The 19,789-nt window shown below is 39.5% G+C and overlaps 1 protein-coding gene across 6 annotated transcripts in view; it reads left to right on the forward strand.

Annotated features, from left to right (window-relative positions):
• The window catches only part of NVL (nuclear VCP like), a 97,574-nt gene that overhangs the window by 44,312 nt on the left and 33,473 nt on the right, over window positions 1-19,789 (forward strand). For 4 of the 6 annotated variants that reach the window (XM_031655418.1, XM_031655423.1, XM_031655428.1 and 1 more), the window contains 3 exons: window positions 4,714-4,776; window positions 10,362-10,481; window positions 16,993-17,092. In XM_031655418.1, coding sequence (XP_031511278.1) covers window positions 4,714-4,776; window positions 10,362-10,481; window positions 16,993-17,092 — 283 coding nt within the window. Of the gene's footprint in view, window positions 1-4,713; window positions 4,777-6,194; window positions 6,288-10,361; window positions 10,482-16,992; window positions 17,093-19,789 lie in introns of those variants that run through there. The other 2 variants (XR_004178361.1, XM_031655426.1) reach the window with 2 other exon arrangements.

The raw sequence follows: 19,789 nt of genomic DNA on the forward strand, positions 1-19,789 counted from the left end.
CATGATTGAAAAATGTTTATATCAACCATAATCCTATCAATTTTAACATACAATTATATATTTTCTGTGTATTATATTTTAGCTTTTTAGTGAGTATTATTCCATAGTTTAAGTTTTTACTTGACTTGGTTTCCTGCTTTGGTATTGTTATTGTCTATAACTTAAATATTTCTTGTAATTATTTTCTAAAATTGTTTTTTCATAATAGAAAATAAAAATAAGCAAAAAGGAAAAGCATTGAGTGTAATTCACTACTATGTACTACTATTATTTCATTTCATTGTCAATCCTTCAGATATTTTTCTATGCATACATATTTCATTTCATTGTCAATCCTTCAGATATTTTTCTATGCATACATATCAAAATAATATCTAACTTTTACATTTTTACATGCATGTTTACAAACATAAGCTTTTTTTCTTCCCCCCCTTTTTGAGACAGAGTCTCATTCTGTTGCCCAGGCTGGAGTGCAGTGGCGTGATCTTGGCTCACTGCAACCTCCGCCTCCCGTGTTCAATCAATGATCTTGCTTCAGCCTCCCGAGTAGCTAGGATTACAGGCACACGCCACCACGCCTGGCTAATTTTTGTATTTTTAGTAGAGATGGGGTTTCACCATGTTGGTCAGGCTGGTCTCAAACTTCTGACCTCGTGACCTGCCTGCCTCAGCCTCCCAAAGTGCTGGGATTACAGGCATGAGCCACTACACCCAGCCACAGATATAAGCTTTTTTAAACATATTTTTCTCACTTAGTTATATTTCCTGAGCATCGTCACATGTCAGTATATATTGATACACATCAATATTTTTAATGCCTGCATAATATTCTACCATAAAGATAGATGTTCTATAATTTATGGAAATGATCCCATATTGAAACAACACTACTTTAAATGGTCTTGCACTTATATGTTTGTAGCTTGACTAATAATTATATTAGATTGCATATCTAAGTAATTTTCCAGTCAAAAGAATGTATGTTTTTAAAGCTTTTGAGCCATATTATTAAAATGCCTTTCTAAAGGTTTTCACCAGTTTTTACCTGTGTATCAGTAGGATATGAGTATCAATTTTCCCACACCTTAAACTAGTGATGGCCATGAACGTTGCTTTTAATAGTGGACAATTTAATAGGTAAAAATGCTATCTTGCAGTTTAAGTCGCATTTTTAAAATTACTAGTGTTTTTTTGGCCAGGCGTGGTAGCTCATGCCTATAACCCCAGCACTTTGGGAGGCCGAGGCAGGTGGATCACTTGAGGCCAGGATTTCGAGACCAGCGTGGGCAACATGGTAAAACCCTGTCTCTACTAAAGTAAATTACAAAATTAGCCAGGTGCAGTGCTGCATGCCTGTAATCCCAGCTACTGGGGAGGCTGAGGCACAAGAATTGCCTGACGCAAGGAGGCAGAGGCTGCAGTGAGCCAAGATCACGCCACTGCATGCCAGCCTAGGCAACAGAGTGAGACTGTCTCAAAAAAGAAAAAAGAAAACAAAAACTAATGTTTTTTTAATTTAAATATGTTTATTGGCTATTTTTCTTTGTGAATTGTCTATTCATATCCTTTCCTGTTTTTCTAATGGCATACATGTGATTTTCTTTCTTATTTATAATCACTTCATATATTAAGATTTGTTATTTATAAATGTTGATCAGTTTATCTTGACTGTAATCATGTTTGACACCTTGAGCTTTTTTGGTTTTATTTTTATGTGAGCAAATTTCTGTCTTTTTGTGCTTTTTTTTTCCCTTTGGACTGATGCTTATTAGAACTGTCTTCCCTATGTGTAAAGTATGTTATCCATCATTTTCAGTGTCTGTATAATATTACATCCATAACTAACCCTTATCAACTTTTAAAAATATTTTGAATTGCTGGTAAGAAATTGAAATAATAACATTTTTAATAAGTACCACAGCAACTGAATTATAACTCCTCAGTAAATATCAAATGTCCATAGTGCTGTGTGTAAAACTTACGTTTATTTATATTACTAATTTTCCTTGCTTAATGTGTTCAGTACTCTTACAAGGCATTGCTTTCAGGGAGCTGGGTATGGAGTTAGAAGAGAACGACACAGTCATTGATCTACATTTTTTTCACAATGGTTTTGGAAAAATATAGCCAGAAAGAAGGTTCTGCATGCTGGTGTGTGAATTCTCCAGGTCAATGCGTTCCCTTTCGTGTGTGTCTTATAGTGTTTATTATTTAATTAGTTACATCTGCCTTTGAGTAGTCCTGTTCACAGCAGAGAGGAGGTAGCTTGGATAACTTGAAAAGCATATATGGTACTAAAACATCGTAGATCCACATTTCTCCTCTTCTTCTCCCCCCTACTGAACTGCCAACAATTGAGGACCACTCTGTTTAGTCAGATTTCTTTGTGTGTGTGTGTGTGTGTGTGTGTGTGTGTGTGTGTGTCTGTGACAGAGTCTTGCTCTATCGCCCAGGCTGGAGTGCAGTGGCACAACCTTGGCTCACTGCAAGCTTCACCCCCCGGGTTCACGCCATTCTCCTGCCTCAGCCTCCCGAGTAGCTGGGACTACAGGTGCCCACCACCATGCCCGGGTAATTTTTTGTATTTTTAGTAGAGACAGGGTTTCACCACGTTAGCCAGGCTGGTCTCGATCTCCTAACCTCGTGATCCGCCCATCTCGGCCTCCCAAAGTGCTGGGATTACAGGCGTGAGCCACTGTGCTGGCTTTAGATTTCTTATATCTGACCTTTGGAAGCGGGGACTCTTACCTAGGACTCCATGGATGGACTTCACAGCTTCACTGAATCTATGAGCCGAGGCCATGTATTGTGTGTATATGTATTGTTTCTGGGGAAGAGTGTTCACAACAACTTTCATCAGGTTCTCCGAAGGGTGCAAGACTACGTGCCCAAGAATCCAGAAATAGAAAATGTCCTTGAATGGCAGAGGCAAAGTGTGGCCTAGGATAAACTCATGGAACAAATTATAGGTCAGAACCTAGAAACCTAGAGATGCATATAAAATTAGGTATTTGGCTGATCTTGATTGTTTTATTTACTCAGGATAACCAAATAATACAATTTTTGTTGGCACCTGCACATACTAAGTATGTAACTAGCATAAAGTCAGGGCATGCAGTTGCTGGAGTTGGAGAGGTTTGGGAGAGTAAGAATTGGGAGTCTAGTTTTGGAAGTGATAGTTTTGAAATGCTTGTGTGATCCAAGTGGTGATGCTGAGGAGTAGTAAGTGGAACATAGATCGGGAGCTCAGATACCAGGTTCTAAGAATAGGAAAGGACTCTCTTCCATGATCATTTTGAAGTTCTGATTGATTTTATTCAGATTTCACCTCTGCGTTCAGATTGTAATTCTTAGACTCTTCTACACATACAACTATGTGTTTCTCAACATTGACCCTTCGTAAAGACTGATAACTGATGTTGTTAAATTTTCATTTGTAAATGAATGAATACTTTCACCCCATGAGGTATTTCTTGAGTACAGAGACTAGCATTTTCACTGGAATCCCAAATTAGGGCTATAAATGTATTTGTATTTACATAAGCATGTTTATGTAAACAGATGTTCACATGAATATTTTGTGTCATTTCCATTTGATTTATAGCCTTAGTAATTCTTAGAAAGTCCTAGGTTTCAGCCTGGGCATTGTGGCAAAACCCTGCCTCTACCAAAAAAATACAAAAATTAACTGAGTGTGGTGGCAGACTCCTGTAGTCCCAGCTCCTCGGAAGGCTGAGGTGAGAGGATTGCCTGAACCTGGGAAGTCAAGACTGCAGTGAGCTGTGATCTCATCACCGCACTCCAGCCTGGGCGACAGTAAGATTCTGTCTCAAAAAAACAAAAAAAAAATTAAAGTGAAATTTAAAAAAAAAAGAAAGTTGTAGGTTATCCTTTGATTTTACCTTTATGTATTCCCCTTTTCCCATTTGTCTTTTTTTCTTTTTCTTTTTCTTTTTTTTTTTTGAGACAGAGTCTTGCTCTGTTACCCAGGCTAGAGTGCTATGGCACAATCTTGACTCACTGCAACCTCTGCCTCCTGGGTACGAGCAGTTCTCCTGTCTCAGCCTCTCGAGTAGCTGAGACTATAGGCACATGCCACCACGTCCGGCTAATTTTTGTATTTTTAGTAGAGATGGGGTTTCACCATATTGGTCAGGCTGGTCTTGAACTCCTGACCTCAGGTAATCCACCCACCTCAGCCTCCCAAAGTACTAGGATTACAGGCGTGAGCCACCGCACCCAGCCCTTTTTTCCTTTTAATAAGAAACAAGTCACTATTAATATAGGAAGGTAGACACAGACTTAAGACCACAAAAAGGGCTGGGCGCCACTCATGCCTGTAATCCTACCATTTGGGAGGCCGAGGTGTGCAGATCACGAGGTCAGGAGATTGAGACCATCCTGGCTAACATGGTGAAACCCCATCTCTACTAAAAATACAAAAAATTAGCCGGGCTTGGTGGCGAGCACCTGTAGTCCCAGCTACTCAGGAGGCTGAGGCAGGAGAATGGCATGAACCTGGGAGGCAGAGCTTACAGTGAGCCGAGATTGCACCACTGCCCTCCAGCCTAGGCGACCGAGCGAGACTCCGTCTCAAAAAAAAAAGAAAAGAAAAAAAACACAAGAAGTCCTTTGTCACACATCATCATTATTATTGTTGTTATTATTACTGTGTATTGGCCTTACTTGTGTCTTTTTGTTTCCTCTTGCTAGGCTGTTGCAAATGAGTCTGGACTAAATTTTATATCTGTCAAGGGCCCTGAATTACTAAACATGGTAAGTTATTGAGCATGAGTCATTATTTTAGATTAGAAAAAGTAATGGTCATGCAAGCTACAGGGTAAAATGTTCTCAGATCTTTCAGCAGTTGTGGTATTTTGGTATTTAAAATCAGTGCCATAGGAGTGAGGAGGTTGAGCTTTGCTCTCCTCTGCTACTTTGGGTGTATAAATGCTTTCTCAATTAAGTCTGTTAACCTCTGAGCCTGAATTTTCCCACAGCTAGAAGCAGTAGAGCAAAGATTTCAGTCTGAGTTGTCTGACTCCTGATCTACTTTTTGTCCTGTTGTCGTGTGGCTTAGATGAGTTCCGTATTAATAAATAAAAATATTTCTGGAGATAGAAGTCACTCAAGTGCTGTATCTTCCTTCTGCATTTAAGCAATTTATTATCTAAATTTAAGACACTTTGAATTTCTTATTTTTTGTCCTTCTCTATGAAAAGTAAAAATGCCATTCTATGATATATTCCAACAAAGAAGAAATGAGGGTAACATTTGTTTTAAAAGGTTTTTAAAATTTATCTCTACCCCAACTTTTAAATCTTTCCTATTGTGTATTACTTTCTCCCTAAAATAAGGGAGTTATACTTAAGTATTTCCTATGGACTTTTTACATACCTCGTAACTTTTCTTGTACTTCGTTTTGATTTTCCAGCAGAGGTGGTATTAGATGTGAACCTTGAAGTAGAGGGCGTTGGTGGGAACTGGGATTGGAAAAGAAGGTTATAGCCAGACGCTGAAGGGCCTTTATACCAAGCTAGAATTTGGATGTTAACTTCAGAATATCAGAGAGCTAATAGAGGCTTTAAATAAAGCAAGAGTGTAACATATTTTTAAAGATTGTAAATAGTAAAAATTTTATTATAAAAGTTTCCACATATAAGGAATTCCAAAGAGTAATATAATGTACCCCTATGTATCTATCACCCAGCAAAAAAAAAAAAAAAAAGTGCACTTAAAGCTTTTGCAAACGCTTCCTCGTGATGTTCCCTGTTCTGTCTCCCATGGAACTTACCACAAGGCTGAATTTGGTGCTTATTAGTTCCATGCACTTCTTTCTATATTTACTATGTATGTATGTATCCCTAAACAATATATAGTATTATTTTATATGTTTCAGAAGTATGAGGCCAGGCACAGTGGCTGACACCTGTGATCCCCAGCACTTTGGGAGACTGAGGCATGAGGATCACTTGAGGCCAGGCATTTAAGACAGACCAACGTACCAAAACCCTGTCTCTACCAAAAAAAATTTTTAATGTAATTTTTTTTTAACTATGAGGTTTATGAGATAATTGGAAATGTTAGTGCTTGCTGAATATTTGATATTAAGGAAATACTAATTTTTAAGTGTAATAATGACATGTTAAAATCATTATATTTTGGAGATACTGAAATATTTATAAATAAAATAGGACATCTAGGATTTTCTTCAATAAAACAAGGAAAGCGGACAGGAGTATAGATGAAGCAAGATTGGTCATACATTGAGTTGATAATAATTGAAGGTCAGTGATGGATACATTTGAAGTTTATAACTGTTATATCTACTTTAGTTATACTTTTGGACTCTCCTTATACACTCTCCATGGTATAAAGCAAAACAAACAAAAAAGCCCTTTAAATAGTGTGTATTCTTTTGCAACTTGGTTTGGTTGGGTTTTTTGGTTTTTGTTTTGTTTTGTTTTGTTTTTTGAGAGAGAGACAGGATCTCTGAAAGCAGAGGTTTTGCTATGTTGCCTGGGCTGGTCTCAAACTCCTGGCCTCAGGTGATCCTCCTATCTCAGCCTCCCAAAATGCTAGGATTACAGGCGTGAGTGACTACACCTATTCTTGGTTGTTATTTTTGTTCAATATTTACTTATAATACTTATCTCTGTTGATGTATTTTTAGTTTATTAACTTTTTGTGTGGCATTTCATTGAATGAATATAACCATACTTTAAAAATCAGGGTTTTTTTCCTGATGAATTTTTAGGTTGAATATTATATATGTATATCTTTGCATATATTTGTGAGATTTTTTTCTGCCTAGGGTATATACCCAGAAGGAGAATTGCTGAATCTTAGAGTATGTGCACTTTCAAAAATATTAGGTATTGGCTGGGCATAGTGCCTCACATCTGTAATCCCAGCACTTTGAGAGGTCAAGGCAGGAGGATTGCTTGAGGCCAGTTTGAGACCAGCATGGGCAACATAGTGAGACCCTGTCTCTACAAAAAAACCCATAAAATTAGCCAGATGCACACCTGTAGTCCCATCTCCTTGGGAGGCTGAGGTAGGAGGATTGCTTGAGCCTAAAAGGTCGAGGCTGCAGTGAGCTATGATCGTGCCACTGCTCTCCAGCCTAGACAACACAGCAACATCCTGTCTCTCAAAAGAAAAAAAAAAAAAAAAAAAAAAATTGGATATTGCTAACTGTTTTAATAAAGTAATTGTATCAGATTGTCCCACATTCTCAACAGCAGTGTTGGTATCAGATATTTTCATTTTTGCCAGTCTGGTGAACATGACATTTTGCCTCATTGTGATCTGATTTGTTTTTTATGGGTGGGTAGGGGGAAGAGGTCTATGGAAGAGTGCAGAATGTCTCTGAAAGATTAGATGATCTGGGCTGGGCACAGTGGCTCACGCCTATAATCCCTGCACTTTGGGAGGCCAAGGTGGGTGGATCACTTGAGGTCAGGAATCCAAGACCAGTGTGGCCAATGTGGTGAAACCCCATTGTAAAAATACAAAAAAATTAGCCAAGCATAGTGGTGGGTGTCTGTAATCTCATCTACTCAGGAGACTGAGGCAGAAGAATCGTTTGAACTCGGGAGGTGGAGGTTACGGTGAGTAGAGATCACACCACTGCACTCCAGCCTGGGCAACAGAGTGAGACTGTCTCAAAAAGAAAGATTAGATGATCTAGTGAGGAAGATGGGCATCTTGGGATTGGAAAATGAGTTCACTCTAGGACATTTTAGATTAAACAGCCATCTGGAGATGTCTAGCAGGCGGTAAGAAATGTGAATCTGAAGCTCTGAAGAGATTTGAAAGTCACTATCATCCAAGTGGTACCTAAAACCATGGGAATGGGTTCAGTCTGGTAGCACAAGTTTATTAAGTAAAAGAACAATTACATTAAGGGTCTCTGACTGAACCCTGAAAGATTCAAACAATTAAGGGATAAAGAAGCAAGATCTGGCAAAGGAGACTGAAAGTACTTGGTCATAAGATGCAGGACACCCCAGACCAGCTAAGCCTGAAAACCAAGGGAAGATGAGTTTTTCAGCCTTGTCAGTGTGACCAAACAGTATAAAAGATATTGAGAGTGGGACTTGGGATTTAGTTATTAGAAGGTCATTGGTGGCTTTAGGGAAAATATGTTTAATAATGATGTTTGCAAAAGCCAGACTAAAATGGTTGAAAATTTGATGGCCAATAAAGATTTTGAGATAATAAATGTAGGATCTTTACTTGAAATGTGGCATGTTTCAAATAAAGGATAAGATGGGCTTCTCTTTCATTTACTTATTTTTAATCACTGTTGCCTTGTTAAGATTAAATAGGTTTTAATATGTCCTTGTTGAAACTTTAGGTTTACTTTTCCCTAAATTAAATTTCCTTTTACCTAGCTACCTTGGTTTGCCATTTCCAAAGTCACTTTGCCAACGGTATTGATTGTTCTCTTCTATTCCTGTCTGAAACTTTATGTCTCCCAGCCCCCTGAGATGCCTTCTTTTACAACAGTACTGAATATTTTGCTTCAGCATTACAAGTGTAGTTTTTGCTGAATTAGATTTTCCAGGAAAGTCTACTATATTTGTACACTATTGTATTTGCACACTGTGTGTTATATTTGTACACTGTGCACTATATTTGTATACTGTGCAGGATATTAGGACAGAAAAATTTGAATGGGACTCCTGCTTTCCAAGGGCTATGTAATATAATATAGTGAGGGTAGAAGAGCTCAAATGTTATAATAAGGATAAAATCTGAATATCTGAATAGGACTCCTGCTTTCTAAGGGCTTTGTAATATAATATAGTGAAGGCAGAAGAGCTCAAATGTTGTAATAATACAAAGTACTCGAAGAGCAAAGAAATACTTTGGGTTTGGTTTGGGTCAAATGATAGTAAAACAGTTTTATATATCAAATTCCAGAAAGTATCAGGATGAGCCATATACATTTGCTGATATTTAACCATTTTTGACCTGTAATAGCCAACTGCATATAGTTCAACTTAATCAAATTAGCTATTATGGGAAGAATGATTAATGAGGATCTTCTAGAATGTAAGAAGAAATGTTCGGAGGTAGGTTAGAAAGCAGTTCAAGTAAGGGAAGCAGAATGAGCAAAAGTTTAACGAAAAATACCAAAAGGATGTGAGGGAAAGAAATTTCTAGTCAAAGGAAAAAATAGCACTTGAATCGCTGTCATCTGCGGTGTATTCTTTGCCTTGATTATTTATTCTGGCCATAGAGTCATTATAGCAGAGGTGATATGAAATAGTTGGCACTGTAGGCCGGGGGCAGTGGCTCATGCCTGTAATCCCAGCATTTTAGGAGGCTGAGGCGGATGGATCATTTGAGGTTGGGAGTTTGAGACTAGCCTGGCCAACATAGTGAAACCTCATCTCTACTAAAAAGACAAAAATTAGCCAGGTGGTAGTGGCAGCATGCCTGTAATCCCAGCTCCTCGGGAGGCTGAGGCAGGATAATTGCTTGAACCTGCAGGGCAGAGGTTGCAGCGACCGAGATCACTCCACTGCACTCCGGTCTGGGTGACAGAGAGACCCTGTCTTAAAAATAATAATAATGATTGGCACTGTAAAGATGTTTTTTGGATTCCATCTTATTTAGCAGTTTCATTAAGAAAAAACTCTTTCTTAGTCATCTGGTTTGACATTTTACGAGAAAAATTTCTTATGCCTAAGCTAAAAGTGAAATCATCCTTACATGTGGCTTTTCATATTACTTAGTCCTAATGTTATAGTTGCTTGTGAATTGCTGTATTTCTTGACTTATCTTAATGTTTTATATTTTGATTTAGATTTCAACATAGAGTAAGCCATTATGAAACCTGTTAAATGCCTAGTTGGCTCACTTTGCCTCCTCTGATGCTGTATGACAAAATAGTTATTCCTTTATTTAGTAAGATGACTTTTGTAGAAATAACAATAAAATAGTAATTTGACTTATGTGCACGTAAAATACTGTTAAATTAATGGAAATTACTGCTGGATATTTTATATGCACAAGGCTTACAAGATTAGTTCTAAAATACAGTTGAATTTTGGTGATTTTTTTGAGCTAGAGAAGACCTTACGTTTCACTTAAGTCTTCATTTTATAAATAAGGAAATTTATAGTAGGCTTAAATAGTTGCTACTTTTATTAAGTTGAACTATATGCAGTTGAGTATTACAGGTCAAAAATGGTTAAATATCAGCAATTGTATATGGTTCATCCTGATACTTTCTGGACTTTGGCACATAAACTAGTTTTATGTCACATAAAACTGTTTTACTGTCATTTGACCCAAACCACAAAGTTGAACCGTTGGTATTTTATTTCCTTTCTGTGTATGTTTAGTATGTTGGTGAGAGTGAACGTGCTGTGCGACAAGTTTTTCAACGAGCCAAGAACTCAGCACCCTGTGTGATATTCTTTGATGAAGTGGATGCTTTATGTCCTCGAAGATCAGACCGAGAGGTAATTATTATGGACTAGCGGTTTACAGATTCTTTTAGCACAATAAACCTTTTCTATGTTCTAAGCCAGGTATTTCTTATGAAGTCATCCCTTAGGAGCATTGAGACTCTTAGTGAAGACACCTAGTAATTTGAAATCAAATCTTAGAGATAGCAGTTGTATTCTGTATCTGCCTCTGCATCCATTTTTTTTCCTGTTTGTTATTTTGGTTGCACAATCTGTAGGTCATCCTAATTCACACAAATGAGTAGGTGAGTATGGAAATGATATTAGTTTTAAATAGCTTGCCTTATAATCTTGTTATCCTACAACATTCTTGAACTAAAAGAGTTCTTGAGACAGGAAAAAAAACAATTTAAGATATCATGCACTCAAAATAGGGTCAGGTTATTAACTTTAAGACCCCAAACCTTTTCTCTTAAGTAAGACATTAAAATGAAGAAGATAAAAAAAGACCCAACACCCATTTATATCTGGAGAAGATATAAAATTGATCTGCATTGAATACCACTTGCATCAGCCACACTGAGTCACAGTCCTTAGAGATTTCAGTACAGAGTACCAGAAACAGTTGTTATTAGGAGTGCTATTATATAACAATTTGAAGCTTAGTGAAGCATAACATAAACCATAAATATATAACCTTTTTGAAGCAGACAGCAGCTACTTTATTTATTTATTTATTTATTTTTGAGACAGAGTTTTGCTCTTGTCTCCCAGGTGGGAGTGCAATGGTGCGATCTTGGTTCACTGCAACTTCTGCCTCCTGGGTTCAAGCGATTCTCCTCCCTCAGCCTCCTGAGTAGCTGGAATTACAGGCACCCGCCACCATGCCTGGCTCATTTTTGTATTTTTAGTAGAGACAGGGTTTCCCCATGTTGGTCAGGCTGGCCTTGAACTCCTGACCTCAGGTGATCCATCCGCCTCGGCCTCCCAAAGTACTAGGATTACAGGGTTGAGCCACCACGCCCGGCCACAGGTACATTTCTTGTAAGATGACTGAGGAAATGGTTACATTTCTTTTGTTGTTGTTGTTGTTGTTTTGTTGTTGAAACGGAGACTCACTCTGTCACCCAGGCTGGAGTGCAATGGTGCGATCTCGGCTCACTGCAACCTCTGGCACCCAGGTTCAAGCGATTCTCCTGCCTCAGCCTCCAGAGTAGCTGGGATTACAAGCGCCCGCCACTACTTGGCTAATTTTTGTAGTTTTTAGTAGAGACGGGGTTTTACATCATTTCTGAAACCTAGGAAATCTTTTGTGATTTATTTTCAATAAATGTGTGTGTGTGTGTCTTGGGTCCTAAAACATTACATGCCTCATTTTGCTAAAAATCTCCAAAAACATTCAAAAGTCACAAAAAAAAGCTGACTGATACAAATAAATAAATAAATGTGACTCACATTTTAGCGGTTTTGTTTCTTCATCCAGTAGTGATTGATACCATCATAGAAAATTCTTATTACAGGCTTATCTTTGATAGTGATTGAGTCAGAGATCCTTCCCAGGTTCCCCAGTTATATTCCAAAGTCTACTGTGGGCTATGGAGCAAAACACAGTACTTTGATACCTCCAGCTGGTTAGGGCACGGCATGCTCTGAATTTTATTCTTTTCCTTTTTATTCCCATCTCTTCTGCCATGAATAAACCCTTCATTTGTCCACAGCCCCTTCAATTGGTTTGCAGCTCTCTACTGTCAGCTGGTAAATCTAAATTTGGAGAGGTTCATTGTCAACTGTTGCCCTCCAAGAAGTCTGTAGCTGTATGAAGTACATGTCTGACTTCTGGTTTATCTCTCTCTTTTTTTTTAAAGAATAAAGAATGGCTGCTCCATAGGCAGAGCGGCCTTATTTGTTTCTTGGATATCTACTGCCATGCATTTCTTTCTTTTCCTTTCCTTTCTCTTTCCCTTTCCTTTCCTTTTTTTTTTTCTTGAGAAAGAGTCTTGCTCTATCACCCAGGCTGGAGGCTAGAGTGCAATGGCGCTATCTCAGCTCACTGCAACCTCTGCCTCCCAGGTTCAAGTGATTTTCCTGACTCAACCTCCCGAGTAACTGGGATTACAGGCGCCTGCTACCATGCCCGACTAATATTTGTGTTTTCAGTAGAGGTGGGATTTCACCATGATGGCTGGGCTGGTCTCGAACACCTGGTCTCAAGTGATCCACCAGCCTCGGCCTCCCAATGTATTGGGATTAGAGGCTTGAGCCACCACACCCAGCCTACTGCCATACATTTCTATACTCTGATATATATGGGTTTCTTTTCTTGTGGTTTTTTTGTTTGTTTGTTTGTTTTTGAGACAGGGTCTTGCTCTGTCACCCAAGCTGGAGTGCAGTGGCATAATCTCAGCTCACTGCAGCCTCCGCCTCCCAGGGTCAAGTGATTCTCCTGTCTCTGTCTCCCAGGTAACTGGCACTACAGATGTGTGCTACCACACCTGGCTAATTTTGCATTTTTAGTAGAAATGGGTTTTACCATGTTGGCCAGGCTGGTCTCGAACTCCTGACCTCAGGTGATCCACTCGCCTCGGCCTCCCGAAGTGCTGGAATTACAGGTGTGAGCCACTATGCCCAGCTATAGTTTGCTTTTCTACATTTTCACCTAAAGCAGATTCTGAAAACATTTTATTTTTATTTTTTGTTTGTTTCTTTTTATTTGATCTTTTTTTTTTTAAACAGAGTCTCACTCTCACCCAGGCTGGAGTGCAGTGGCACGATCTCAGCTCTCCGCAGCCTTTGCCTCCTGGGTTCAAGTGATTCTCATGCCTAAGCCTGCTGAGTAGCTGGGACTATAGGTACATGCCACCATGCCCAGCTGATTTTTCATATATTTTTTTTTCTTTAGTAGAGACAGGGTTTCACCATGTTGGCCAGGCTAGTCTCAAACTTCCAACCTCAGGTGATCCATCTGCCTCAGCCTTCCAAAGTGCTAGAATTACAGACATGAGCCACCATGTCCAGCCTCTAAAAATCTTTTAAATTTGAATGTATTCTTTTTGAATTACACTAGTTATACATGAATACATGCTTGTGAAAAATTCAAATAAAGCACAAGTATAAAGAGAGTAAATTTCTTTCCATTCTCCTCCGTATTACTCTTCTTAGAGGTTATTATGACACTACTAATAGTTTATCATTTGGTATGCATCATTCTAGAACTTTTTCCAGAAGCAAAAAAATGTATATTTTACACTTCTGTTTTGTTATTGTTGCTGTTGAGACAGGGTCTTACCCTGTCACCCAGGCTGGAGTGCAATGGTGTGATTGTAGCTCACTGCCTGCCACCTTGAGCTCCTGGGCTCAAGCAGTGATCCCACCTTAGCTGCCTGAGTAGCTAGTAGTACAGTTGTGCACTGCCACACCCAGCTAAGTTTTTGTTTTTAGAGGTGGGAGCTTGCTATGTTGCCCAGACTGGTCTTGAACTTCTGGCCTCAAGTGATCCTCCTGCCTCTGCCTCCCAAAGTGCTGAGATTACATCATGCCTGGACCTAGGCTTCTATTTTTTATATTAATGTGGTCATTCTGTCTTGATGACTTTCTCATGTACGTAATGACTTAAAAATATATGTAGTAGTATCCTCAGTCTGGATACAGCAGAATTTACTTAATAATTCTCCTGTTTTGGGCATTTAGATTGTTTCCAGTTGTAAACAGAACTCTACTTGTATCACGCATTTTTGTGCACCTGTGGTGGGACTATGTGAGATAGAATTTTGGAAGTGAAAATCAGGGTGGAAGATTGCTATATATTAGATTTTGAAATATAATGCTGTATCATCCTTCACAAAAACTATCAGTTACATGTGCCCACCAGCAGTGTGTGAAAATATCCATTTCTTATCAACAATGGATTATACCCATCTTTTTATTTTTTGGCAGTTTTATTGGCAAATCATATTACATATTAGTATACATGTCCCTGATTACCATGAGGTAGACTGTCTCCAGTGATTTGAAATTATTTGATCATATCTTTCAGCCCTTTTGCTATTGCTGTCTTTTTCTTTTTTGTGTGTTAATTGGTACTCTATGATGGAAGGTAGTCTTTTATTTAATTATGTGTTGATACTATTTTTCCCAGTCTTACGACTTATATTTAATTTTATTATATAGAATATTATAGGTTTGGTTTGTTTGTTTGTTTTCTGTTTTGAGAGAGTCTCACTCTGTTGCCCAGGCTGGAGTGCAGTGGCGTGATCTCAGCTCACTGCAGCCTCTGCCTCCCAGGTTCAAGCAATTCTTCTGCCTCAGCCTCCCATGCAGCTGAGATTACAGGTTCCTACCACCATACCCAGCTAATTTTTTGTATTTTTAGTAGAAACAGGGTTTCACCATGTTGGCCAGACTGGTCTTGCACTTCTGACCTCAGGTGATCCACACGTCTCGCCTCCCAAAGTGCTGGGATTACAGGTGTGAGTCACCATGCCCGGCCAGAATATTATGGCTTTAATACAGAAAAATCTATCAGTCATTCTTGTATTGACTCTCATCTTGCTTATGTAGAACAATATTTTTTACCCTTTACTTCCTTATATTTTTGAGTATGGATTATGATTCTGTTAGTGTTATGTTCCCCAGGAGTGACAATAAGGAACACCAAATTTTTTTTTCTAGAGAAATCAGTGGGGTAAGCTGGGCGTGGTAGCTTATACCTGTAATCCCAGCAGTTTGGGTGGCCAAGGCAGGCAGATTGCTTGAGTCCAGGAGTTCAAGACTAGCATGGGCAACATGGTGAAATCCTGACTCTACACAAAAAAGAAAAATTAGCCAGGTGTGGTGGTGCATACCTGTAGTCCCAGCCACTCGGGAGGCTGAGGTAGGAGGATTGCTTGAGCCCGGAAGGTAGAGGTTGCAGTGAGCTGAGATCTCACCACGGCACTTCCAGCCTGGGCGACAGAGCAAGACCCCTGTCTCAAAAAAAAAAAAAAAAAAAGGAAAGAAATGAGGTAAGCCCATTACCACCTCTGTATGTAAAATTTATGGTGAAGAAAAACAATTAATGACCAAAAACACAGCACCACTTTTCTCATTTCCTTCATTTAAAACTTTTTTGTTGTTTCTGTATCTAAGTGATTTATCCCTCTCCCTGAATTTATACCAACTCCCTGGATGTTTCCTTTCACCTAGATATTGCTGAGGTAACTTTACTTTGTATTATTTGCTTCAAGGAAAAGAGAAAATACCTCATCAGTGTCCCAGATACTCCCGTATGTGTTGCACTAAAAAGATCTGGAACACCTGGCTTGTCTGATGGTGGTGGGTTATCAGAATTTATTAACATTAGTGTCATCCGGGTGCAGTGGCACAAGCCTGTAATCCCAGCACTTTGGGAGGCCGAGGTGGAAGGATCGGTTGAGCTCAGGAGTTCGAGACTAGCCTGGGCAATATAGCAAGAGGATCTCTAGAAAAAAATACAAAAATTAGCTAGGCGTGGTGGCACACACCAGTAGTACCAGCTACTTGGGAGGCTGAGGTGGCAGGATTGCTTGAGCCCAGGAGGGGAAGGCTGCAGTGAGCTGAGATCACACCACTACACTCTAGCTTGGGCTACAGAGTAAAACCCTGCCTCAAAAAAAAAATTAGTCTCACCAAAGGTGGTATACAACCTCCCACTGTTAAATTTGACTGACTTTAAAAATAAAATAAAATGAGATCTAGAATGCCTGATATACTGGGAAATTTGGGGTTCAAAAGCTTAGTCTAGGGCTGGGCGTGGTGGCTCACTCCTGTAATCCCAGCGCTTTGGGAGGCCGAGGTGGGCTGATCACCTGAGGTCAGGAGTTTCAAGACCAGCCTGACCAACATGGTGAAACCCCATCTCTACTGAAATTACAAAATTATCCTGGCATTGTGGCACATGCCTGTAATCCCAGCTACTTGGGAGGCTGAGGCAGGAGAATTGCTTGAACCAGGAGACGGAGGTTGCAGTGAGCCGAGATCACACCATTGCACTCCAGTCTGGGCAACAAGAGCGAAACTTCATCTCAAAAAAAAAAAAAGCTTAGTCTGGGTGGGGTGCAACTCTCACACCTATAATCCCGGCACTTTGGGAAGCTGAGGCAAGAGGATTGCTTGAGGCCAGGAGTTCGAGACTAGCCTGGACAGCATAGCAAGACCCATCTCTACCAAAGAAACAAAAGCTAGCTGTAGATTCGCCCCAAGGGAAGTGTATTGTGACGGTTAGATGTTTGAGTAACTCAGAAACATTAGACCTTGGGATCCATTCAGCCTGAGATTGAGTCTCATCTCTTCCTTTACCTAGTGATGAGAACTTGGACAAGTAACCCCTTTGAGCCTCACTTTCCTCATTTAGACTGTGGATAATAATATGATTGCTGGGGAGGTCCACTGATGAGAACACATTTTGCACAGTGTGTGCATATAGTGGCTCCTTGGAAAATGATCACTGTGATCTCTTTTGCATGGGGAAATGTATTATTTTCATGGGGAAGACATTTTTTTTTTTTCCTTTATATTGAGAGCTGATGGAACCAGATTTATGTCTTTTTAGACAGGGGCAAGTGTCCGAGTGGTGAATCAGCTACTTACAGAGATGGATGGTCTGGAAGCACGCCAGCAGGTTTTTATTATGGCAGCCACTAACAGGCCAGGTAAGAAATAAAAATATTGTAACGCAGATGAATCTAAAAACTTACAGCATTTCCATAGAAGAGATTCAGATAATTAAAAATAAAAGTAAAAACTTGTAGCATTTATAAACAATATAATTCACACGCATCCTAGGAAAGGAAGATTAAATTTGGACAATCCCTTTCTGGTTCTGTGAAAGGAAACTTCGTAGTTGAAATAAAGGCTTAGAAAGCTTTTGCATAAGCTATAGTAAAAAGCATAGTATTACTGCTTGGATCCCATGAGATTGCTTTTCTGTGTTCGTGCTTAGAAAGCTCTTTTTGGCTGAGAACAGTTGCAGCATACACTCTTTTCTTTTTTTTTTGGAGACAGAATCTCACTTTGTCACCCAGGCTGGCATGCGGTGGCATGACCTTGGCTCACTGCAACCTCTGCCTCCTGGGTTCAAGTGATTCTCCTGCCTCAGCCTCCTGAGTAGCTGGGATTACCGGTGCTGCCACCATGCCCAGCTATTTTTTGTATTTTTAGTAGAGATGGGGTTTCGCCATGTTGGCCAGGCTGGTCTTGAACTCCTGAACCTCAGGTGATCCGCCCAACTCGGCCTCCCAAAGTGCTGGGATTACAGACGTGAGCCATTGCACCCGACCGGCATACACTTTTGACCACAAAAGTATTTTAAGAATTTGTGTTTTATGGTTTCTCGCTAGCTTATAGGAAATAAAAACCATACTCTTCACTCTACTAGAAGTTAAAGATAGATTTTTAAGGTTTTATGCTGGAGCCATGCCCTCATATCTGCCCTTAATGATTACTGAAAATTGTTTTCAAGGTTAAGCATTCTTTGAGAGATTCAGAAAAGGGCTCAAGACTATAGAAGTGCAGAAGGTGGCTCAGAGTTACAACTCTAATCACATGCTTGATCTTTCTGGTGATCAGTCCCCTGCCTGAAGCTATCTGTGGGGCCACTATGTGTCACCATATTAGCTCAACAAAGATATTCCTGGCATTCAGGAAATTGCAAGGATTTTTGAAGGTCTATGCCAGGAACGGTGGGCAAAGACCAATTATATTCTGTATTATACCATAGTAACCTTGGGACTATATTACTTCATCTTGCTGACCATCATTTTGGCACTTTTAAAATGAGGATGATAATACTTAATTGGCAGGATTGCCACAAAGGTTAAATGATGTTGGTAATGTATCTACCACAGTGGTAGTAAACAGCAGGTAGCTATTTAGTAATTATTATCATGTTCATAAGCAGTTTTGTAATAGTAGTGGGAACAGTCATTAGGTCATAAAATCACAGAGTCATCCTAGAAGAAAGTCCCTCAGAGTTGAGCAGAATCACATTTTCCCTTTCATAAGAAGATACAGATCTTTTCTCACATATTTCAAAAAGATGCTTGTCTTAGTCTGTTTTGTGTTGCTATAATAGAATACCTGAAACTGGGTAATTAGTGTTAAAAAGAAGAGATTCAGTTCTTCTAGTTCAGGAAGCTGGGAAGGTCAAGATTGAGTGGCCTGCATCTGTCAAGGGCCCTCTTGCTGCATCATCCCAAGGTGAAAGGGTGGAAGAGCACAAGAGCATGCATGAGAGAGCAAAAGGAAAGTGGCCTGGACAGGAAGAAACCATGGTCCCATGAATAAGGGTGGACAAATAAAGTTTAATTAATTTTACCCTATCTTTGGACATTTATCTCAACTGCCTGAGCTGAACAACTGACTGTTTTCCTCAGCCTACCAAAAAGCATTTTGTATAGCAAAAGATTGGTTTCATTAGAGGAAACCTGGAAAAAAGAGAAGCAGAGAGGGGGGGATGCTGGGGAGTAGGAAATGAGGGCCGTGTTTCTCTCAAAAAAGCCTCTTTGAAGAAATACATTGATCTAGTTTTTTCTGGTGTGTGATCATCCTTTTTAAAGTGAGGAGCATAAATTAGTAAGGATGGGCTTAATATCTGTTGGTGGTGAGACAAGAAAATGCTAAAATTATTATCTGTTATTTTATTTAATTGTACTATCTGGTTTTGATGTATGGCTTGTCATGTATGCAATGTATTAATAATATAATACAGAAACATAGTTAATAAATGATTAGACATTAAAAAAAGGAAGAAAGTGGCCAAGCTGGGCATGGTGGCTTATGCCTGTAATCCTAGCACTTTACAAGGTCGAGACAGGAGAATCGCTTGAGCTTGGGAGTTTAAGACCAGCCTGGGCAACATAGTGAGACCTTGTCTCTATTATTTAAAAAATAGAGAGAGTGGCTAAACATATCCTTTGATCAAGAGTCCACTTCTGCAATAACTTACCCAATCCCTTGGAACCAGCATTATTCATGAGGCAGAGCCCTCATGACCTCATCACTTTTTAAAGGCCCCACCTCTCAACACTGTTTTATTGGGGATTAAGTTTCCAGCACGTGAACTTTGGGGAATATGTTCAAACCACAGCATCAGTCTTTCGTTTCCTGTATAACATAGTCTATCGTTAACAGCCCTCACCATATTTTAAGTTTGTTTATTTTATTATTTATTTATTTATTTTGAGACAGAGTCTTGGTCTGCTGCCCAGACTGGAGTGCAGTGGCGTGATCTCAGCTCACTGCAACCTCTGCCTCCCGGGTTCAAAGGTTTCTTCTGCCTCAGCCTCCCAAGTAGCTGGGACTACAGGCACGTGCCTCCACGCCCAGCTAATTTTTGTATTTTTAGTAGA

This window comes from Papio anubis, chromosome 1 (genome assembly GCF_008728515.1).
Source record: "Papio anubis isolate 15944 chromosome 1, Panubis1.0, whole genome shotgun sequence".
NCBI lineage: Eukaryota > Metazoa > Chordata > Mammalia > Primates > Cercopithecidae > Papio > Papio anubis.